Here is a 24,620-nt window from a genome sequence, read left to right as displayed (position 1 = left end):
AGAGATCTAACAAATGAAAAGCATTCAAAATTTTAATGGTTTTGATATGTTTAACCAGAGTAGTCAGTGAAATATAACAATAATTGTACAGTTGTGCATTTGAGTTCGTTTATTTATTTACTTGGCACCGGGGATTGCCAGTGACACTTTACCACTGAGTCACATCCCCAGGCCTTTTCATTTTTAAATTTTATTTATTTATTTATATGCAGTGCTAAGGATTGAACCCAGAGCCTCACACATGCCAGGCAAGTGCTCTACCACTGAGCCACAACTCCTGCCCTTTATTTTTTATTTTGAGACAGGGTCTCTCTAAGTTGCTTAAAGCTTCACTAAATTGTTGAATCTGCTCTTGAACTTGTGATCGTCCTGTCTCAGCCTCCTGAGCTGCTGGAATTATAGGCATGTACATTACTCGTGGTATGCATCTGGGTTTAAAAAATTAATTGTAAACTGGGTAAGCCAGGCACATCAAGCCCTGTAATCTCAGTGACTCAAGAGGCTGAGGCAGGAGGATCCCAAGTTTGTGGCCAGCATGAGCAATTTAGTGAGGCCTAAGCAATTTATAAGACCCTGTCCCAAAATTTAGGGAAAAAAAAAAAAAAAAAGCTGGGGATGTAGTTCAATGGTAGAGCACCCTTGGGATTAACACCCAGCAATCCCTCTGAAAATAAAATAATTGTAAACTGATTGTGATGGAATGTATCTGTAATTCCAGCTACTCGGACAGCTGAGGCAGGAAGAGTGTAAGTTTGAGGCCAAACTGCAACTCAGCAAGACCTTGTCTCAAAATAAAACATCCCATCCACAATACTAAAAAAAAAAAGTAAAAGTAAAAGCTTTAGTTGGCAGTGATACATTATAAATGCTCAGAATCTTTGAAAACCACATTCTTCGTATAACCAAGATTGTGCTGCAGATCCAAAGGATGCAAATGCAAACTTAAAGTATTAACAGATGTACATGTCCAAAATACAGGTGCAGAGGGTCTCACCTGCCTTTCTCCCCTGCCCCACCTTCCCCCTCCTTCTCCTCCTTTTTTTTTTTTTTTTTTTTTTTTTTTTTGGCAGTAGTTGGTGGGGTTTGAACCCAGGGCCTTGCATATTCTATGCAAGTGCTCTACCCCTTAGTTATACAGCCAACCTTTCTTATTTTTAATTTTAAGACAGGTCTTGCTAAGTTACCCAGGCTGACCTCACACTTGGGATCTTCCTGCTTCAGTATCTGAGTAGCTGGAATTAAAGGTATGTGTCAGGCTGGGGATATAGCTCAGGTGGTAGAGTGCCTGCCTCACAAGCACAAAGCCCTGGGTTTGACCCCCAGCACCGTGGGGCAGTGCGGGGGGCGGAATGGTATGTGTCACTGAGCTTGGCTTCACTGTCCACTTGAGGACCATGAACATTTAGAAAACTATGTTTAGGGTTCAGGATGTAGCTGAGTGGTGCAGTGCTTGCCTAGCTTGCATGAGGCCCTGGGTTGGATCTCTAGTACATCAAAACAAACAACAACAAAACAGAACTATGTTCCATTCGGGTGTCATGTGTGGATTGAAAGGGGCACAGACATGACAGATTGGGTCCAGGATAGGTTGAGGAAGGATGTGAAAACATATCTAGGAAAAGTTTGATAAATGATACAAAGGCCATCTCCAAATATCAAAAGCAATTAAATGGAAGAAGAGGTAGTCCTAAGCTTCAGGGGACAGAACAAAGAGCAACATGGTAAAGATTCTGGGAGGCAGATTTCAATTACAAGTAAGAAAGTTTTCAAATGACTACAGTTGTCTACAACAGAACAATTATTTTTGACAAGCTGTGAGTTCCCTATAATCAAAGTCCAAAGTGACTAGATGACTGCATGTCAGAGAAATTATGAATGAAACTCTTAGCCACCATGGAAAGTGGAACTAGGATGCCTCCAAGAGTTCATTCAACCACAAGATTGTAACACACAGTGCTTCAACTGAAAAATCTTGATAATTTCTGAGTGGCAAGACTTGGTATAAAAAGAAAAGGTACGATTAAAACTTTCTTGAATACTACAAACAAATAAAACAAATAAAAGCATTCTTTTTTGTTCAGGGTAACATTATTTACAAGAGTCTACAGGGGAAAAAAATCCACTGATTTCTTTTTCTTTTTTTTGGAAGTGGGGTTCAAACCCAGGGCTTTGTGAATGTGAGGTAAATGCTTTGCTGCTGAGCTACATCCCAGCCCAATCCACTGATTTTTAACAGAACATCATACTTCAGCAAAAGTGGAAGGAGATAGAAATAAGAGAATTTTTAGTTCTTTCCTCAGTCATATGAATTCACATGGAAAAATACACTAAGAATGGCAGTACTTCCCAATATTAAAACATCAACAATAATAGCAAAACAACAAAGACAACCCATATATAGTACTTACTGAGTTCCCAGCCCTGTTCTAAGATGTAAATCTTCAGTCCTCACAACAGTCCTATGATGTAGGTATTATTATCATTTTCATTTTACAAAGGAAAAGATCCTAGGCAACGGTAAATTGTTCAAGGTAACACAGAAGGTAAGAGCTGGAGTCAAGTCTCAAAGAATTCTTGTTCTTAACAATATGCTACACTGTCTTTCATTTGTAAATGAACTGGAAAGCATTTACAATTTGATTTGAAAAGACAACACATACTTAATGTCAATATTGTCCTCTGTATGCCTATGCATGAAGGCAAAGTTTTTTTTTTTTTTTTTTTTGGTGGTGCTAAGGGTCAAACAGGTATCATGCACACTAGGAAAGCGTTCTACTATGAGTTATAACTCCGGGTCACAAAGGCAAAGTTTTAAAGTACATATCACAGATTAAAAAAAAAAATACATTGAGTTGCCAGACTCAGTGGTGTACGCCTGTAATCCCAGCAATTTGGGAGTCTGAGGCGGGAAGACTGCAAGTTCAAAGTCAGCCTCAACAACTTAGTGAAGCCCTAAGCAACTTAGTGAGACCTCTGTCTCAAAATAAAAAGTAAAAAGGGCAGGAGATATGGATCAGTGGTTAAGTACCCCTGAGTTCAAGTTCAATCCGTGGTACCCCCCTCCCCCCCCAAAAAAGTGAAATAGCTTGTGACAAAACCATATTTATAGATGCCTTCAATTTTCTATAAAATTTTCTATAAAATTTTCTATAAAATTGAAGGCATCATTAGATTATTTGTGTACCTCTATCACAACATATATATTTTTTCTCTATCAAACTAAAGATGCCATATGGTTCCAGAACAAATGTCAATAGGAATTGGAGGTAGAAAATCTCTAAATTTTCTGCTAAGAAAAATGTCAAAAATATCTTGATGAAGTATCTGTTCTTCTGGTCATATATATGTTTCTTTCAACAAAAAGGCACTGAAGAAGATCTGGGTATCATATCTACCACTGAGTAACAAATAAAACTAATATATTTTAACTTTAATTCTTAACTGATAAAAACTTAGTTTTCACCAAAATTCTCAACCAAAGACACTGACTAGAGATTGGGGCTGAGCTCAGTGTAACAGTGCTTGCCTCACATGCCCAAGGCCTGGCTCAATCCCCAGTACTGCAAAAACGAAACACTACAGCAACGGTACTCATGGTTTCACACACTGACAGGACCAAATACTGCCTTAGATTATTTTCACTTGTCTTCAAATCCAATCTCAGGATTCATCCTACCATATTTAAGTGACTAATTGGTAAAGAATTAGTGAGTTCAAAAGTATCATTTGGTCTATACTTTAACATTTTTATTGTTCTCTAATGAAATATCAGAGTATTTGTAACATGGTCTATGAAATTCCAATCTTGTGGAGAATATGGACTAATATGCCCACATTTTAACAAGTTCTATTTATTCTCTTGTGCAACTTAAATTGTTCTGTGTAACTGTGTGGGAGCACATGATATTGGTTACATTACTTTCATTTTCCTTGCAGGGCCTTGGGACCCAAAGTCCATGGAAGTGGGAGGTAAGAGGAGGTAGATTGTGGAGATAGAGCCACACTATCTTTGGGAAGATTAGTGACTCTCTAAGCACTTTGGAACAGTATTCTCCATTTGAAGTCACATGAAAACCTTTAAAAAAAATCTTATAATGGGAAACATCTTGGGATGTTCTCCACCAGCAGGACAACTACTGATTAATTCATTCCTGTTGTGTTTCACAATAATATGAAAAACAGTTGTAGAGTTGTAGAAAGGCACTGGGCAAACTGTGGTAGGGAAACTCTAGCCTTTGACAGGTGGAGCAACTTCTCTAAGCCCAGGTTTAGAGAAATTTAAAAAATAACCTTTTTTTTTTTTTTGCACTGGGAATTGAACCTAGGGGCATTAACACTGAGTCACATCCCCTAGACCTTTTTCGTATTTTATTTAGAGAGAGGGTCTCACTGAGTTGCTTAGGGCCTCGCTAAGTTGCTGAGGCTGGCTTTGAACTCATGATCCTCCTGCTTCAGGCTCCTGAGCAGCTGGGATTACAGGTGTGAGTCACCAAGCCTGGCCAGAAAAATATCTACTGTGAAGAATAAGAATGTATGTGAAATCAGTCTGATGTCGATGAAGTGCTATGCCAATTGGTAAGGTCTGAAAAGAGGCTGCGCAGGATCACCGTAAAACTTAATGCAACATGTATGTACATAAAATATTTGGCTTGAAGATAAACATTCACAGACTATTTCACATAGATTCATGAAAGTGTGTTAAATATTTCAAGTCTCTGATTGTTAGTGAATTAGAAACATGCCTATTTAAAAAAAATGAATTTCCAAATCACTTTGATGATTTTATTTTATTTTTTGAAGTACTGGGGATTAAACCCACACATGCCAGTCAAGTGTTGTCCCTGGGCCTTTGACCAATTTATCTATTCTTCCTATAAGGGGGTGGGGGGGTTTGGGGAAGAGAATGGTAAAGACAAATTTGGTATGATTTTTCTTTCCCTCTCTTACACACATCTGTTAGTCTCAGTCTGGATGGTGTGTGGCCTCCTGTTGTGTGTTTAGAACTTATTTCAAGGATTAATCTCTCTGCTAAGTACATTTATGAGTCTGTGCAGTGGCCTACAATCCATATACAAAGAGTTGAAAAATAACCCGACAACTCATTTAATACGAAGTGTCATATCTGCATAGAAACATCTCTAAAAATGTAAATAGACCAACAATATAAGCAAATGCATGTATATATGCACATACATGCCTTTATATGTATGTTTATATGAATATATGATTTGAGTGTATAAAATTCTTACTGATGCAACCAAAATTGACCTAAATTGCTGACCCCATGGCAGAGAAGAATTCAGGCACAGTCTTACATGCTACTTCAAGGAGCAGAGATCAATTTGTAGCTCAGGGCATGAGCAGACAGATGTGCCTGATTTTAGAATGAAATTAAATGGGACAAGATATATAGTTTAATTCTTAATTTATAAAATGCCATCAATTTGGGCTGGGGTTGTAGCTCAGTGGTAGAGTACTTGCCTCACAAGAGTGAATAACTGGGTTCGATTCTCAGCACTGCATATAAATAAAAAAAATTAAAAAAATCCATTGATAACATAAAAATTTTAAAAAATGCCATCAATATTTAATAGATTGGGAATTTGAGGTTAGTAATATGGAATTATGCTAAATTCAGGATTAATTCTAAAGGAAAAGCAATCTTGGCTTCTTGGTTATTATGTCTTCCAAAGAAAAATTTCATGATTTTATAAACAATCATGTTTATCTATATTCTGATTCAAAGTTAATTTTTAAATTTCAGTATCACTTTCCAAAGAGGAACTTAATTCTACACATTCAGATTCAAAGAATGAAACTGGGACTGTAGAGTTTTTTTTAGTAAACTGTGTAATAGAAATTTAACAAGCAAAACATGTCATAGGTTATAGACAGGAGCAGAGTCACTCTAGCCTGTAACTTTTTTAAGAGGAATAAATAGTTCTGTAACCTCAAGACAAATACTACATTGGTATTTAATCCATAAAAAGGACACTTTGGGATAAGAGCACTCATATCATGTAGTTATGATAGTCCTAGAGGTTATTAGAGGAATACATAAACTATGTAAGATCAAGTTTGAATTTCTATGATTTTACTTGAATTCATATCTTATAAATTTCTTTTAATCTCCTCATGTCCCAATTTTTCATCTGCTTTAGTATTTAGGTACAGATAGCTGGGGACCACTGGCCCTAAACTGCCACCCCCACATGACCCTAGATTCCTAATATCCTAGCATGATGTAAGATGAGCTTCAAACACTTTCATGACTTCATCAGAAAGCACCTCAAACAACAGAAAAACTCTACATAACTAAGAATAATGACAATGAAATGTGTATCTAACCACATCTTCTAGATAGGTTGCATTGACTTGGGGCAAACTTGGGAATTGGTATATGAGGTGAAGTGTTACCATGTTCACATAGAAGTGTAATCACATCTGCAGGATGAACAACTCTTCCAGATGTAGAGGGTCTCTATGGAGTGATGTTATGAAAGGTCTATTTGTTGACTTGGATTCTTACCTTCTTCAAGAAGATGGTGATCAGAACTTGTTTTAAGAGGTAATATCTATAAAACTTTCTGGGAAGAGTGAAGAATGCTAATCATCTTTAAAAAGTCACAATAATTATTGTCCTGCTTCAGTAAATATAAATCCATTTATTAGGTCAGAACTATGTTACATTATAGAGTAATTCACACCATTTTCTGGATGCTTAGAGGACCAGAGCCTGCACAGAATTTCTTTTTGTAGTATATTTGTGAAGCACTTTGAAAAGCAGTGTGGTGAAGAACACACTTTGGGAAGTCAAAGACCTGGGGAGAATCTTGACTCTGGGAGATAACAGCTATGTGAAATTCAGATTCTCCCTAAGAAGAATCTGATAGAACCATCTGATGAAGCTCTTAGAGTCTTGAATGCAGTGCACACTGAAAAACATATATATAGTAGCATGTCTTGTAAAGCACAGCACACAGAAAGGCCTACAACCTTTCCTAAACAGGTACCCACAAAGCTTGTCAGGAATGATCAAAGATATAGGTTAGCATGATTTACTTTGGGCTAGAACAAGGGATCTTCCACAGGGGGCGCTATTGTGCTATGCCCTCACTAATCTTCTGAGTATGGCTTTGACTTTATTATGCTCTGGACTAGGTAAGACCTTTCATCAAGTCAGTAGGTCAAGAACTTAGGAGAAAGGGATACACATCACTCAGCTATTTTGCAGGACCTGTGGTCTCTACTGTTAGCTCCATAATTTGCTTGAAAATCAAGGGGGCACAGTCATCTTGCTACTGCAGAAAGATATTTAAGGTACATGCAGGGATAGATACTCTGATGTGGTAAGGGGGAGGCTGAGTGTGCTTGAAGACACTGCACAAGACGCGTTGGGGTATGGCTTCAGATGGAGCAACTAAACAAATCATAGCTTTCTGATGGACTAGATGGCTTGAAATTTCAAAAATCCTTAATTTTGTACAAAATTAGATTGTAGGTTATGGATGAACTTGAAAATATAAATCTAGATAATGACAAGAACTTGTAACTTACTAATATCATACTCAGTAGCAACATTAAAGTGCCTCTTTCATCTTAATTCTAAAAAATCTATAACTTTGGAACACCCAGCCTCTCCACTGTGTTTTAAGATGAAGGAAGAACACTCCTTTCAGATCTACTTAAACACTGTTTTAATGGACTAAGCAGGCTCTTTCATGGGGCCAGAAGGCTCCATTCTCTACATAAAGGCACGAAGGCTCTCCCTGTGCACAGGTGGCTCTTGGCACTACAAACTGGGAGCGATAATTGAATCCAGCAATCCCACAGTGCAGCCATCCACCCACAGAACCAGCCTGGAGGGCATTCTTAGCTTCCAGGCTGAGATTCCAAAGATTACCCCAATTCAATCTTTGTTTCAATCCAGAGGGGGCAAGGCTTTGAGGATGTAACCACTTGATTAAATACACGCTTGGGCTGGGGGCTGGGGATGGAGCTTGCTAGAACAGTGCTTGCTTAGTGTGCAGAGGTGCTGGATTCCATCTTCAGCACCACGGGGGGGGGGGGAATATATATATATATATATATATATAAACATATGTACTTGGAACAAAGGTAGAGTCAAATACGTCTTATGAATCAGAAGAACAGGGTATAGGCAGAAACATGTGGGTTATCTTAGGTCATTTATTCATTCAACAATTTTTCAACAAATATCTGTTGGGTACTTACTATGTGCCACCCAGTAAGTCCTCAGGGTTCAAAAGGGAGCAAACCTAGAAACCATTCCAGGCTTAGAATCCAGACTTAGTCTTTACCAATCTAAATCTGTTTTAGTTTCCTGATAAATGTTAGCTATCATATAAATAAGTAATTTTTTAGAGACAAATAATTAAAAATAGTTAATTTAAGAATGGGAGCTGGGCAAGATGGTACATGCCTCTGATCTCAGCTACTTGGGAGGCTGAGGCAGGAGGATCGCAAGTTGTAGGCCAGCCTTAGCAATTTAATGAGACCCTGTCTCAAAATAAAATTAAACAACAGCAACAAAAAAGGGCTGAGAATGTAGCTCAGAGGTAGAATGCCCCTGGATTCAATTACCATTACCACCAGAAAAGAAGAGAAAAAAAGAAAAAGGAGCAATTGTTCTACTAAGTATTTTTGTTATGAGCTAAACAATTTAACATAGTATGTATAACATTTTAAAGTAAACATCAACAGCTATAATTTGAAGAAAAATAAGAGAGATTTATAATTGCCTATCATTGTATCAATGATGTTTGAGCTAACAACTGAAAGGGTGGCATATTTTATGATGTTATAAATAGGTTTGTCATTGAAATAATTTAATAATTTTATTCATGATCCACAAGGGAACAGAGATTTTGATCATTAAATCTGTTGATGCCAGTGAGGTGTGTGGGATTGCTAGCACCTCAGAGAACAGGAATCTAATTTTAAAATAACATTAAGAAATTAGAGGAATAGATCATCAAAGCAAGATGATAGTCACTGGGGACAAATGCTAAATGATATACTCAGAGACTTAAAGAGGAAAAAAACCTAGCTTAATGATGGGGAAGGAATGAATATCTGGAGGGCTCATAATAAGACACAACTCTATTTAAGATATTGATTGTTTCATCTGTGATTAGGGTTTGTGTGTGTGTGGGTGGGGTACTGGGGGCTGAACCTAGGGCGCTATATTCCAGGCCTTGTTTATCTTTGAAGATAGAGGCTTGCTAAATTGCTGAAGCTGGCCTTGAACTTGTCATCTTCTGCCTTGTTTTCCTGAGTAGCTGGGATTACAGACATTAGCCACCCTGCTCAGGTAGAATTTGTTTTTGATAGGAGGTTCCATATAGTACTGTACTACAAAAGCTTTTGCTTTTATGCTTTGCTATGGGCAGAAATTGACCAATGATTATTATTTTTTTTAATCATTAATAATGGCATTTTGAAGGAGATTTGAAATCAAAGGAGTAGTTGCAAGAACTGACAAATATATTGTTTTGAAAAATAGATTAAAGATAATTTATTCATTATTGCTGCAAGGAAAAACACTTCCCAAAATATGACTGCCAAAAGAAAAACTGGTTTAATCTAAACAACTGGTTTAATCCTGTTTTTAAGGAATCAGGAGTGAGGCATTTAAGAATTTCAGATGGCAGTTCTGGCCTGTCTTCTGGTGTCTCTCCCTGTGGGCAGGGCACAAGATCAACAGCCACAAGGTATGTGCAGTGTAACAGGTTTCCAACTTCCTTAATCGTCCTCTAGCCCCTCCGCATTTGTGGAGGCCCAGCACAGAAATTCAGTGCACAAAATTGATATCTCCCAAATGTGCATTTCTGCCTATTGCCATAGAAGCAATTAATTCTTTAGAAGACTAAAATTAAATCCTGGTTACCTCAATAAAACATTATTTCAGACACTTTATTTTTCAGTTCTCACCAGCTTAGGTAAAAATCTGATAAAATTACAATTTAAATCAGAGACTACACTTAGAAAACAGAAATCTTTAAAAAGTACAATGTGTCTCATTTAAAACAGGTTTAAATGTTATCACTTTAATGCCTTTATTTACATTTTTACATGCTGTCTTCCAGTCTTTACTGAGCATATAAAATTTTACACAGTTGTACCCATGTCATAATGACATTTTGATTTAGGATTTTTTTTAAAACTCTGCTATAAACATCTTATCTACTTGTACCACAACTTCTTTAGGAACAAGATAGGAGAGGGGGAAGGTCCATGCTTCTGAATAGTCTCCATAGTTACCACTAAAACAGAAATGCTAAATATTAGGATATCTTCAAGAGGCCAGAAGAAATGAGAGATTTACTATTTAAAGTGATATGGTATGGAACATTTTACCAAAGCAGCTAATGTAAAATCCCAGGACAGGAGAGGCAACATCTGCCCAAGAAAAGGGTACAGGGAAGAGAAAACACAGCAACATCTGGTCTCTAAATGTGCCAATGTGAAAAATTCTCAGAACCAGTTAGCTAGGATTGTGGGAAAGCGAGCTGCAAAAATCATCTGCCAAAAATAAATAAATAAGTAAATAAACAAAGTGATTCTATCTTTGTAAAGAAAGAACAATAACATTTAGAAAACATTTTTCTATACTCAAGGTTCAAAAAAGTAGAGTTGTAGACTCAATATGCAGCAAAATGGTTGAAGTTTCGATGTAAGGCTTAAAGAAGAAATGGTTAACAGGGTAAACCTTGGAGAGGAGAATCACGACAAAAGAGGAAATATTCTTTTTCCTCTTAAAGGAAGTGATAACATGTGAGCATGCAAGTGCAGATGTCTATGGACATCACTGTTTGCTGGTGGGAAGAGAATTTTAATGTGTAGTCTATGCAAATGCATTTTATAATAAAACAAAATGTGCAAGGACTTTTGGGGGTGGGCTAAGTGGAGGAGAGCAGCAGCTGCTTGGTGTTGATGCCAGAGACACGTGGCAGGACAGAGCTAGAAGAACGTGCCACCCCAGAACCTTGAACCAATTCTAGAAGAAAACTTGAGTCCAAAACCCCATCCTTCTAAATAATCTCTCTTGCACTTGTCTGGGAACCGAATGCCTACAGAATGAACATCTGTGCAATCTTTATTTCCCGAGGGCTTAACCTTGAGCTCTGCTCTGTTCTTAGAGTGAACTTCCTAAGAAGATATTTAAAAAACAACAAAACTCACTTTTCTTTACTGAGTCATGGGGCAAGAGGTATGAAATGCCAAGTAAAGCAAAGACAAATATAAAGCAAGCTAATCTAAACCATTTAGAGTGTGTCAAGATTAGCATGAATGTCAAAGTCCAATTGAGGCACAGTCTTAGGCACTTGGGAAAGAATGAACATAAGGCAGACTCCACAATGTTGAATGGAGCCTAGTTTTGCATGTGATATTTGTTCATGTCTGTATAGCTGAAGCAATTATTGAAAAGAAATTGGAAAAAAGTCTGTGTCTCTGTGATGGAGATATTTAAACAAGCCATTTTGAAAATGTTAAAAAATTAAAATTGTAGAGAGTCAAACCATAGGTGCCATGTTTTGCCTGAAGTGGTAAAAATACCATCTGCCTCAGTCTTTTAGCAGCATGGTTATTTCAAGTAGCAGTAGGCTAAACTACAGGCATACGCTCGGCTCCAGCTGGGGAAAATACACAGACGTTTGTAGATGTTTTTCTAAGCAGGAGTAGTCAACATATTCGTTTTCTTTTAGACATATATATTAGTTACCATAGCAAACCAAGTGTGAATGTGGTCTGAGAGGCTTCTCCACCAGTCCCAAAGCACACCCAAGAATTCCTACAATTCAATAGGTGGCACTCTTCCCTCTAGCACTGAATTCAATCAGCAGTGCTTAACCTTGGGGCCGGCTGCCTAAGGAACAAGGAATAGACTAAGAGATACACACCCAGGGCTGCAGCCAGGTCACTGTAATTAAGATCCCCATAGCATTGTGCACAAGCGCAAAACCGTTAGCATTCCAATTCACTTCCGGTGACTACACTCCATCTAATAAAATGTTTTCTGCAGTTTTAAATAGCTAAGATTATTCTTTGTTTTTCATTTTTGTAAGCTATAATTGGCTTATATGGTTAGATAGCTTTTATCCTTGCCCACCCTCCTGGCAGGTGGGCTTCAGCAGTGGGTAGCGAGACTTGGGAGCCTGTGTTAACTACCTTAAGAGGAAAGGAGAGACCGTAGGAAGTAGTAGTTGTCAAGTGTTTGATATTTTAGGATGAAAGGCACTACAGCAGTGTAAAGCATTCATATCCAGGATCCACTGCAATGGGAACTCAATTAAAAAATAATTAACTTCTTATCTGAGTGTTTGAGTCCAGCCCACTGTTGTGCTGAATGTGACAGCTATTCTGGAGATCCAACCGAGACTGATTCTGAAATGATTACCTCTCCCCTACTTCCTTATCAACTGAGACTGACAAAATGTGAGTGATGGTATATAAAGCTAGAGTGCACAACTGCAATAATTTTCTATATTTTCTGAAATCTGATTTTTTTTCAGACAAAATTTGGCTTTTGAGTAAATACTCATCTCTTGGAAATAAAGACATTTCCAGCAACAAATAAATTTCACCACAGTCTCCTGAAATGGCTGCTGAGTTTTTCCAATATCATCTTACAGATAACCCCACCTGGGGAACCCTAAGCCACCAGGCATGATGCCTGCATTAGTCAGTGTGAACATCATGAGCAGTGAGACCACACAAAACAGACGGGAGACGGGGGTCATGATATGTGATATGAGCGCCCAGAATGCACTGCTTAAGAGACCCTGCAGAATCCTCTGTTACTCTACATAGTCTTTTCCCCCATTTTATCTGGATTTAAGTCTGTGAAAGGATGGCAAGGTCTGGATTAATTACTAAATCAATCCTGACCAGCTGTGTTATGCCTACACTGATCAGAATAGCACTAGAAATTCAAGGGGGTAGATTTCTGTTGACGGGTAAGAGAAATATAGTTATTGTATACTTGGAAAGGCAATCTTAGGTCATATTATGTAGTCATTAAATTCTCTTATTTTTTGGTGCTGGGGATTGAACTCAGGGTTGCTTTACACTAAATTACATCCCCAGCCCTTTTTAGTTTTTATTTTGAGATAGGGTCTTACTAAGTTGCTTAGGGCCTGGCTAAGTTACTGAGGCTGGCCTCAAACTTGTTGTCCTCTTGCCTTAGCTTCCTAAGATGGTGGATTACAGGCATGCATTGCCATACCACACCAGCGCTCTCTCTCTCTCTCTCTCTCTCTCTCTCTTAGCAGTACTGAGGGTATGACCCAGGGATGCTTTATCACTGATCTGCATCTCCAGCCCTTTTTAGTTTTTGAGACAAGGTCTTGCTAAGTTGTTCAGGCTGGCCATGAATACACAATTCTTCTGCCTCAGTCTCTTGAGTCTCTGGGATTACAAGTATGTGCCACTACATCTGGTTCACCAATGTTTTCTTTTTTTTTTTTTTTTTTTTTTTTTTGCGTTGCTGGGGAATTGAACCCAGAGCCTTCTGCTTGTAAGGCAAGCACTTTACCAACTGAGCTATCTCCCCAGCCCGACCAATATATTCTTAAAGTAGCTAATTTGAGTCTACAGTCATTGATCTCAGACCTCTTAGCCTCCTGTTCTTCTCATACCATAACACTAATGCCACAATCATGTCTAGGCACTTGTCAAGCACTCCTTGGTGTCGGCCTGTGCTGGGGATGTGAGGCAACCATGAAGGAGGCCACCAAGGCTGCTGCCTTTTGAACTCTTACATTCTACTGGAAGAAGGAGGAAATAATCAATTAAACAAAAATGATAATTTGAGATCATAACAAATATTAAGAAAAGTATAGGGCAAAGGGGGAGGGGCTGCTCTCAATAGGGAGGCCTGAATCAAGGGAGTTTGTGGTACAGGTAGTCTTGTTCGTGGTGGTCTTAGCACTAGCATGGTGCCTTGAACATGTTACGTAGAAATAAATATTGCTGGGGTAGATGAAGAAGTGAGTCTGGACCTTAGCAGTACTTAGGATAAGAATGTTGCCTAATAAGAATTTGGAATGGGCCTCAGAGAGTAAGACAGCAGTATTCTAAACTGTTCCTTTTATACTGAGGGAAACTAAGGAAAGATCAAGGAGATTAAGTGACTGATATCAGATTTTGGAGTGAGTTGGTGCCAGAGACATTACTTGGCTCAGAAATTCTGTTATCTGTGCACCATATTTTCTTCTGTTTCATTTTCCAGTGAAAATCTTCTCTTCCATTGTCAAAGTGCTTCTGTGATAAGAAATTCAGGGATGTTCTTTGAGTCATAAATAAGCATAAACGCTCAATAGTGCTCTTGAACAAAATATTCTTTTTCTTTACCCTTTTATTCACATATTCATTTCCTTTCACTACCACAGTAAAATCCCAGGGTTTATCTGAAAACTAGTTTCTTACAACCTTCCTAAGTAATCTTCTCAACCTTGCTGATACCTGTAATGTGTGTCAAAAGCTTTCCTTTCCTCTCTGCACTGAGATATAAAGCCCTATGCCAAATTTTCTCCTGCAAGTTACTTGTTCCCAACTTACTTCAAGTGTCTATTTTCTGATTCAAGTCTTCTCTTCATTCACTAATTCACCTCTTACTAAATTCTAAGTACTTGTGTTAGAAATAATCTGTATTATATAATTTGGTGTTGTTGGAGCAGGATGGGAGATAAAGCTGGAGAGTCCCTCTAGGGTTAGGATACCATGGCCTTGTATACATAAATCTAGCAAGCTGAATACCATATAGGTAACATGGAGCCAATACAGATTTAAGCTGGAGAGCAAAACTGTCAGACTTGTGGTTTAGATAGATATTCTGTCTCATATAATGGATCTAAGGGGACAAAAGAAAGGCAGGGAGACCAGGGAGTAGGTTTTTCAGTGTTAAATGAAAAGACTAGACATGAGCAATGAAGGAGAGCTCAAAAAGAAAGATTGGGCTGACCATGATGGGGCCTGCCTTTAATCTCAGCAATTTGGGAGGCTGAAGTGGGAGGATTACAAGTTTGAGACCAGACTCAGCAACTTAGTGAGATTCTGTCCCCCCAAAAAAGGAACTGGGGAAGTAGCTCAGCAGTAAAGTGCCCCTGGGTTCAAACCTCATTTCCCTCCCCAATCCCCACCCGCAAAAGAAGAAAGATCAGATTCAAGATACACAGAATATACAACTGGTATGACTTGGTCATGGAATTCAGGGAGGAGGTAGGAGCAATTTCTCACATGGTTGACTGGTGGGATGACAGTCAACAATAGGAGAGAGAATAAATAAAAAGGACCACAGGTACAATACCCAGGGTAGACCAGACATAAACTACAGACTCTAGGTGAGAATGATGTGTTAATGTAAGCACACTAATAGAAACAAATGTATTTTTCCAGTGTGGAGTATTGTTAGTGGGGAGGCTGTGGGTGTGGGGTTCATGTTCATTCTCTCTCTCTCTTTTTGGTACTGGGGATTGAACATAGGGCTTTGCACATGTTAGGTAAGCACTCTACCACTGAGTTACATTCCCAATCCCTCTAGTTTTTTCTTATAGGAGGCAAAAGTTTATGAGGCAGCTGGGCACAATGGCTCATGCCTACAATCCCAGTGGCTCGGGAGGCTGAGGCAGGAGGATTGCAAATTCAAGGTCAGCCTCAGCAACTTAGTGAGGTCCTAAGCAATTTAGTGAGAACTTGTCTCAAAATAAAAAAACAAAAAGGGTTGGGGATGAGGTTCAGAGTTAAGTGCCCCTGATACCACCCTCCCCCAAAATATATATACACGTGTGTGTGTGTGTGCGTGCGCGCGCGCGTGTGCGTGCGTGGCTTTGGCACAAGGAAAGGAGAATAAAGGCACAGAGCCATGGGTATGCACCTCTGGAACTCTCAGTGGAAGGTTCCAGGTCAGCCCTGGAAAGGTCTATGTGGATTTTGGTGGTCCCATGGCAAACAAAGCTTTCTGAGTCATATTTCTTTCTTCCTGTCTTTTTAGTGCATGTGTGTTCAACTTCTAAATATTCCTGATTGTTGGATAAATCAGATAGCTAGCATGCTCCTTTAGCCAAGCAGGTGAATGTATGCCATACACTGACTAAATGTTCCATTTATGACCTAAGTGTGTTCACAGGTCTGCACTGGCACATTGACATCTGAACCCCCCAGCAGTTTTTAGCTGGGTTCTGGATCAGAATTATCTGGGGAGACTTTTTCAAATCCCTCCAGCTTGCCCTGCCCTACCCTGTTCTCACCAGGACCTGTTTTGGGGGAGGGGAGTTAATAGATATTGAACTCAATGCCTGTGCATGCTAGGCAAGCACCCTACCACTGAGCTACATCCCTTTTTAATTTTGAGACAGGGTCTTACTAAATTGCCCCAGGTTGGCTTCAAAATTGTGATCCTGCTGCCTCTGCCTCCCAAGTAGCTGGGATAACTGACTTGCGTCACTATGCCTGGCCTCCAGCCCTTCTTCAAATTTTATTTTGAGGCAAGGTGTAAACTGCCCAGGCTGGCCTAGAACTTGTTATCTTCTGCCTCAGCCTTCTGAAGAGATGGGATTACAGGAGTGGGCCATGCACCCAACCCCATCAGGGATTTTAAGTCTTGGTAAAAGAGGGTGTGATTCAGCGGTACCTAGGTGTGTCTCTTCAAAAGCCCCATGAGTGATGTAAGAACGTGTGCCTATTAGAGTTTTAAGTCTGTCTTGCATAGCACTTCCCAGATGCTGTGGTTTGAATGTGTCCCCCCAAAATCCATGTGTTGGAAACTTAATCCCCAGTACATGTGTTGATGATACTTGGAAGGAGAGCCTTTAGGAGATCATTAGGAATAGATGAGGCCATGAGGGTGGGACCCCCATGATGACATTAGAAGCAAGACTGAGAGCATACTTGCTCTGTCTTAACCTGTGATGACCTCTACCATGTAATAATGTGGCAAAAAGGTCCTCACCAGATGCCAACACCACGCTCTTGGAATCCCCAGCCTCCACAACTATAAGCCAAATAAACTTTTATTATTTTAAGTTACCCACTCTAGGCATTTTGTTACAGCAACAGAAAACAGACTAGGATGCCATGAATTCTCAATGGCACTAAAAGTTGTCTTTCACTGTAGGCCATGGGTTTCTTTCCAACAGTGATTAATGATCTTACTGTTTATTTTTCTGTATAGCAATTACTATCACCTGACATTATATTATTTATTTAGTTGCTTACTGAGTTATCTATTTCTCTCACTAGATTGTAAATGTCCTGAAAGATTTTATTTGGCTCTCTGTTGTATTCTCAATACCTAGTACAGTGTCTGGAATGAAACAGGCACTCACTCAGATACATTTATTGTTGAATAAATCTGATTCTACTTGCTAATGATTATTACTTAATAGAAAATATCCCTCAGATTGAAATGTAATGAGCCTCTTTTTACCTTTCAAATATAAACAAAAACCAAACACCAAATTGAAATGCATAAAACTTTATAGTATGTATAAAATCTACCTACCTTAGCATAGTCTAATCTTCCTTTTTCTTGAGCCTAAAATAGAAAATTAATTGTTAGTTCTTTAAAAATTATTTGGTGTTTCTAAAACTTGTTTCTCAAAAGAATAGAAGTCAACTCTTTCCCCTTTCCCCATCCCCTCTATTCAATATCTATATACTGGATTATATATACACACTCATATACTGAGTGATCTTTCTCTCTCTAATATATATATCATATTATGTTCTAATATATATGATATTACACATATATACATGCACACATATATTTCAAACATAAAGCAAAGTTGAAAGAATATTTCAAGGAGCACAAAAGCACTCTATTGGGATTTGACAGGTATAGACATCATGACTTTTCACCCCTACATGCTATAGCACATATCTTGTATGCACAGGACAGCTCATACATAACCATACAACCACTGTCTGACTCAAAAACTAACAAAACCGTTGTGTCATCTAATATACAATTCATATTCAAATTTCCCCAACTGATTCAGGAATATCTTTCATATCTATTCCCCCCACAAACCAGAATAAACCAAGATCGACACATTAGATCTGTTTTCTATGTCTCCTGCGGCCTATTTAATCGGGACTATTGCCCCCCACCCCCCACTGCCCCCACTGTTTTCATGAAATGAGAATGAAAGTCGTTAACTTCTTTTCATGACTTTTTGAGGATAGCAGGATGGCTATCTTTATAATGTCTCTTTTAAAATTTGTCTCATTTTACCTTCATTGTGTTATTCCCTATTTTGCTTGTAAATGGAATCGTTGGCTCTGGGGAAGCTTGCTCAGATTTAGGTTAGACATTTATGGTAAGAATACTTTGTGGAATATTACCATTCTTCATCAGTTCAGATGGCAGAAAATGTCAGGCAGTCCCACTCTTGATAATGCTATTAATTTGATCATTTGTTTAACACAACTATCAGATCACTCCATAGTAATGACAGATCTCTGAGTCCCATCCAATTTGTAAGTAATCTGTGGGGTCAATTTGCTTCTCACATCTCTTGGTGTAATTTTTCTTATGTTGCTGTGTTGAAAGATCCCTACCCATCCACCCATCCATACTAGGGATGAGGATTGGAAAGAAATGAGGAGGTAGGCTGGGGGTGTAGCTTAATCCCTAGCATGCATGAAGCCTTGGGTCTGACTGCCAGCCCCAGAGGGACAGGGGGAAAGGAGATGAAGGAGATATTCTGTGTGAGGTCAAATTTAAGAATATTTTTAGTTGTTATTGAATAATGATTTAAAACTAATACATATAAATATGCTATATATCAAATCTTAATAGAGATAATGATGTATTAATCTTTGTTGGCAGGTCAACTTGTGTTTTGCAGACTTCAGAATAAAACTTCTGTCACCTCTTCACAGAATAAGAGTACTTAACCTTTATAAACAGATTAGATATTGGGACCACTTTGTTCCTGAGTCCAAAATTACATTATCCCAGTAATTAAAGTGGGCAGACTATCCCTTGAGAGAAAAGGAAATGTTTATTACACTGTCTGGGATTTCTTGCTTCTTTATGCCTGCATTGTTTTTTTGTTTTTGTTTTTTTCTTCTTTCTTTCTTTCTTTCCTTCCTTCCTTCCTTCCTTCCTTCCTTCCTTCCTTCCTTCCTTCCTTCCTTCCTTCCTTCCTTCCTTCCTTCTTTCTTTCTTTCTTTCTTTCTTTCTTTCTTTCCCCTCCCCCTCCTCCTCCTCCTTCTTCTTCTTCTTGGATTAAACCCAGAGCCTTGTGTATGTGAGGCAAGCATGATACCAACTGAGTTATATACCCAGCCCTATTTTTCTTTTTTCAAAATAAGAAACTTGTAACAAGCCACTGCTCACACAGTTATTGGCACCACCACAAACCACTCTGAAATTTTGATTTGAACATTTCAGTGAAACAAAAAACCTCTAAAGCCAATGTATTATTTACAAAAGGGTTCCAAGTCTTCAGTCTGCTCTTCAAAGTTTTTTAGGGATCTAGGATTTCTAATGGACTCATGAGAATCTGAGCTTAGTACTGAGATGCATCACATCATATGAATGAGTACATTCTTGCCCAATTTTAAAACCAGGCTATTCTTTTCTGCTAGGATATTTTATATTTGTCTATTTGTATATGAGAATCTTTTCCCAAAATAAAGTTGTTTTGCCTATACTGAAAGCCCCCTCCCTCACCAAGGTAACTTTTGCAGGCAGGAGTAGCCCAGAACATATCTGTAGGCCTTGCTTAGGACCTAGTCACTCGCTTTGATATTGTGCAAACATGCAGTAGCATTGATTCTATGAATAATCCATGGATGGCTTGTGGCCAAAATTCAGCAGCAGCACTTTTGCAACAGGGTTGGTCTTTAAGTTCTCCAACTCCCAGCTGTCTCTTCAACTCATTTTGGGTGAGTAGACATCTGACATTGAGGCTGATTATGTGATGTGTATGCATATAATTTCCAGTTGATATATGGATAAAATATCTACACCATACCACACTCATGCTGGGAGTAGACACTGTGATGTTTTCCACACAAAGCTTCAGAGCTTACAAAAAATATAGCAAATTAGAAACAAACCCAAATATAAATAACATTTCTCATTAAACATTACCTATTCCTGTTATTTTTGTAAAATATTTAATTTGGGAGGGACTACTGTTTCCCTGATACCTACTGGTCATTCATTCATTCAGCAAATATTCACGGATCACCTACTTTGAGTCAGGCACTACTGAGGCTCTAGAGATACATTCAGAAACAGGAGAGATGAAATCCCTGTCCTCACAGAGCTTATATTCTAAGGGGCTGCACAATATTATTTTACATATTGTGCATTATTTTATATTTTAGTTAGGCTTCACAGAAATCTTTCTCTAGAACTTCAGCTCCATGAGAGCAGGGAAATTTTCTGTCTTGCTCACACTGCATCCCATGTTGAGATCAGTATCTGAATGACTAAATGGACAGATAAATGCCTTTTCTTCATATGTGTCAATTATGCAACTATTAAGCAAACTTTAAAGCAAAATTCATTTTACTCACACTACTTGTAGGAAAACTGGATGTTAGTTCAGAGGTAGGATATAGCTAATGTGGGGCTGTTAGCCAACACCTTACAATTAAGTTTTGCCCATATTGAACAATGACTATTTTCATTTTCTAAGCTTCCAACTATAGAAAATCATTTCAAATATTCCATGGAAATTGAAAAACAAAAGGAAAAGACAGAGAAGAACATTTGGCAGCTTTAGTGTAATTCAGTGCTTGCTCTGGGACAGCAGTGTGATGCAGTGCAAAGTGCCTAGAAAGTCAGGAGACCTCCAGGCAGACTTCAGGATGGGCCCCTCCAAGCCTCAGGCAGTTAAGGCCTTGTCTCCCAAGGAAAGCAAGTGCCTAAGATCTTAATTGACCACTCCAAGAGGCACTGTGGCCTCCTTGGAAGAGGGATATGGTAAGGGCCAGAAAATATATTTTCTAGGCCTTAATTGGATTAAAAAAATTTTAATGGGTCTGCATTTCCTTGTTTATAAAGTAAGAGTACTGGACTAGACCAGAAGTTCCCAAGTGCTAGGCACTCTCCACACTGGACTAACTGTCTTGGAAAAACCTGGGCACTTTGTGAAAAATGCAGTTCCCAACCTCCTACCCATGGGATTGTGACTTGTTTGAGAATCATTAGTCTGGTCACAATCTAATGTCCTTTCCAATTTATGTTTCTATGTGCATCAGTGTGGACTTCAAAGGCTAAAAAAGAGAACAACTATATAAACTCCTTAAGTCTCAAGGAGAATGCAGTACTGTAACTCCCCCCACCCTTTCTGACACCTGTCACTTATCATGTATATTTCCAGCAGAGCAAGATAGTATTAAAATAACTTTCTCACTGGGACCCAGAATAGGCTGATATGAAATAAATGCAGTCTATATTCCAACAGCAGCAGTCCTGTACGTCTTCCTGCTGCATGTTCGTCCCCAGAAGCCACTGTAAATTCCACCATACACGGCAATTCCCTGAGGGCTTCATTACGAGGGTCTTTAAAAGGGATTCATTCATCTCTTTGCCTCCTGTAGGTATGCTTCTTGTCAATCCAGGTCATGAGAAAAGAAAGTAAATTTCCCCAGTCTTTAGCAGTTCACAGAGAATGTGTGGTTTGAACCTTGTTTAATCTTTAAAAAATGTGCGACTAGACAAGGAAGCACACCAGTGCTCATGACACTGAAGGCCTCCTCCGACAGCCATGGCGAGCAATGTAAAACAATATTTCGTACAAAAGCAAAAAAGGGCCTGCACTCTGATTGAGAGGATGCACAAAGGGATTAATTCCAAAGGTTTACATACTGCTCTGCAGACCAAAGGCAGACAGATTCCCTGTTGGTAAGTAATGGATGTACAATGTGGTCTTTTACTTTAAGAAACAAATGCTTTTTTTATAAGTCAGGTAACAAAGAAAGACTGGATGACATAAATGAACTGTTTCCAATTTCCAACTACTGTTATCTGGACTTGAAAGCTGGATGAGGGCACCTTTTTCTAAATGCAGAACACTAATATTCGAACAGCAGGGAGTCCAGAAATTGCTAGAGGCTGATCATCTCTACTTACTAGGTTATTCTTCCCAAATGTTACCAAGTAAATTTTGGAATCAGTCATTTTTAAGGATTTTCTTTTTAAACCTTTGAGGCAAACGGTCTCCCTTCCCCCAACTTTTAGTTAAAAGAATATAATGTACACCTATTTGCCCTCCACCTAGGTTTACTGGTTTCTAACATTTCATCTCTTTCTTTAGATGACCATTTGATATTTGAGAGTAAGTTGAACACATCAAGATGATCATCCCTAAATATATCATTTTTATCTCATGAGTACAAGATATTCTCCTACATAATCCACAAACCCATTATCACATCTGACAAGTTTGCCCTGTATCATAATAGTATTTGAAATGCAATTCATATTCACATTTCCCAATTGAACCAATAGTGTCCTGTGGAAATGTTCTAATCCCAATTGAAGACTGAATTAAAAAATCACACATTGCCTCTGGATATCATTTTAAAAATCCCTTCTATTCTGGAACAGCCCTCATACCTACCTTTTTTAAAAATTATTGTTTTATTTTTACAGACTGCATTTTGATTCATTGTACACAAATGGGGTACATCTTTTCGTTTCTATGGTTGTGCACAATGTAGATTCATACCATTTGTGTAATCATACATGTACACAGGATAATGATGTCTGTCTCATTCCACCATTTTTCATAACCCCCCCTCATTTCCTTCTATGTAATCTAAAGTTCCTCCATTCTTCACCCCCACCCCCCACCCCCCATTATATATCATCATCTACTTATCAGGGAAAACATTTGGCCTTTGGTTTTTTGGGATTGGTTTATTTCACTTATCATGATATTCTCCAGTTCCATCCATTTATCTGTCAGTCATAATATTATTCTTCTTTATGGCTGAATAATATTCCATTGTGTATATATACCACAGTTTCTTCATCCATTCATCTATTGAAGGCCATTGAGGTTGGTTCCACAATCTAGCTATTGTGAACTGAGCTGCTATGAACATTGATGTGGCTGTATTATTGTAGTATGCTAATTTTAAGTCCTTTGGGTATAAACCGAGGAGTAGGATAACTGGGTCAAAAGGTGGGTCCATTCCAAGTTTTCTGAGGAATCTCCACACTGCTTTTCAGAGTGGCTGCACCAATTTGCAATTACCTTTTTTTTTTTTTTTAATCTTTCATAATACTGACATTTTTAGAAAGTATCCAGGTCAGATGTCTGATTGTTTTCTCCTAATGAGATTCAGTTAAACATTTTTGACAAGACAAATACAGGTGATAATGTATACTTCTCTTTCCTTTATGGCAGGAATAACTTAATAGAGCCTGTCTCATTACTGCTGAAATTAAGTTTGTTTGTTGCTTCCCTATATGTTTACTAAGTAATCTGTTGGGTGCTTTGAGTCTATGTGTGCCCAGTTTCCTACTAACCATTCATCCAGTTATTTTAACTGATCAATCATTTTATGTGAAAAGAAAAAAAAAAAAAAGATTACATTAATGGCTGCAAAACAATCATGTTTTAAAGGTCTTTTTCTTTGATAGTGGTAGAAATGTTGGCTGCTTTAAAAGAAAACAGGTCTTCCTGAGAATACAATTCTGTATTTGCACTGGTATTTAGAGGAAGAGTTGAGTTTCTATGTAAAAAAGGAGGTCTTGGGGGGACACAGAATGGGAGAAAGGATTCTTTTACCCTCTTTGAAGATTAGTTTGGGTATAGTGTATGGGATCAAAAAATGGCAACCAATCAGCAATCTACTAGATCTGCTAGCTTTGAAGTTAGAGCAGACCACTGAATTTTGGTTTGGTAGGAGGAGGCCTTCTGTTGTTAGGCTCCCAGTGACAAAACTGGAAAGGTACAGAACACAAAGGTCCAGGCCAGGGCTTCTCTTTGGTATCTTACTCATTCTTGTCTACTAAGAACAGAGTACAGAGCACCTGCAAGGAAGTTAACACCATTCAGAACTGAACTGCATGGTCTATGACCATACCACCCTGCCAACTCACCACTGTGAGCTCAGAGGTTTTGTTATTTCTTTGCAACCTGTTTTTCCTGCTGTGCCTTCTTGGAATCTGGAGGAGACATGAAATTTAAAGTTGCAAAGTTTGACCAAGAAAAAAAAAAATCTACCCAGATCTCAGAAAGGGCACAAGCAAGGAAATCAGGCTGATAGCAGAATGTAGTTTCCTACATTCTACATTCTACCTACAGTGGTAAGGTCCCAAGGCAATGGCTGTCAACAGATGATACACCTTACACCATGTTGAAAACCTAACTGAAAGCAGTTTTTGCATTTTATTTTCCTTTTCCTATTGGTGGCATTTTTTTTTTTTCTTCTGTTATTCAAGTTCTAGGTTTTGGTTTTGGTCTCTGACTATCCCATTCCCAGTTCACACCTGCCATCTTGTATCATATCAGTTTTCATGTCCTATGCATTCTCTCTGAAAAGAATTTTACACTGAACTTCCCTACTTTCCTATTCTCAGGGTCAACCCTCTGGGACTTTTTCCCCCATTATCAACAGGT

The 24,620-nt window shown here is 38.5% G+C and overlaps 1 protein-coding gene across 4 annotated transcripts in view; it reads right to left on the bottom strand.

Annotated features, from left to right (window-relative positions):
• Positions 1–24,620, bottom strand: part of PDSS2 (decaprenyl diphosphate synthase subunit 2) — a 297,007-nt gene that overhangs the window by 9,978 nt on the left and 262,409 nt on the right. For 3 of the 4 annotated variants that reach the window (XM_079149044.1, XM_079149047.1, XM_079149046.1), the window contains one exon: positions 17,525–17,557. In XM_079149044.1, the coding sequence (XP_079005170.1) occupies positions 17,525–17,557 (33 nt within the window). Of the gene's footprint in view, positions 1–13,492; positions 14,287–17,524; positions 17,558–24,620 lie in introns of those variants that run through there. The other variant, XM_079149045.1, reaches the window with a different exon arrangement.

Source organism: Sciurus vulgaris (assembly GCF_902686455.1).
Source record: "Sciurus vulgaris genome assembly, chromosome: 7".
NCBI classification, from domain to species: Eukaryota; Metazoa; Chordata; class Mammalia; order Rodentia; family Sciuridae; genus Sciurus; species Sciurus vulgaris.
This window is presented reverse-complemented; position numbering and strand designations above follow the sequence as displayed.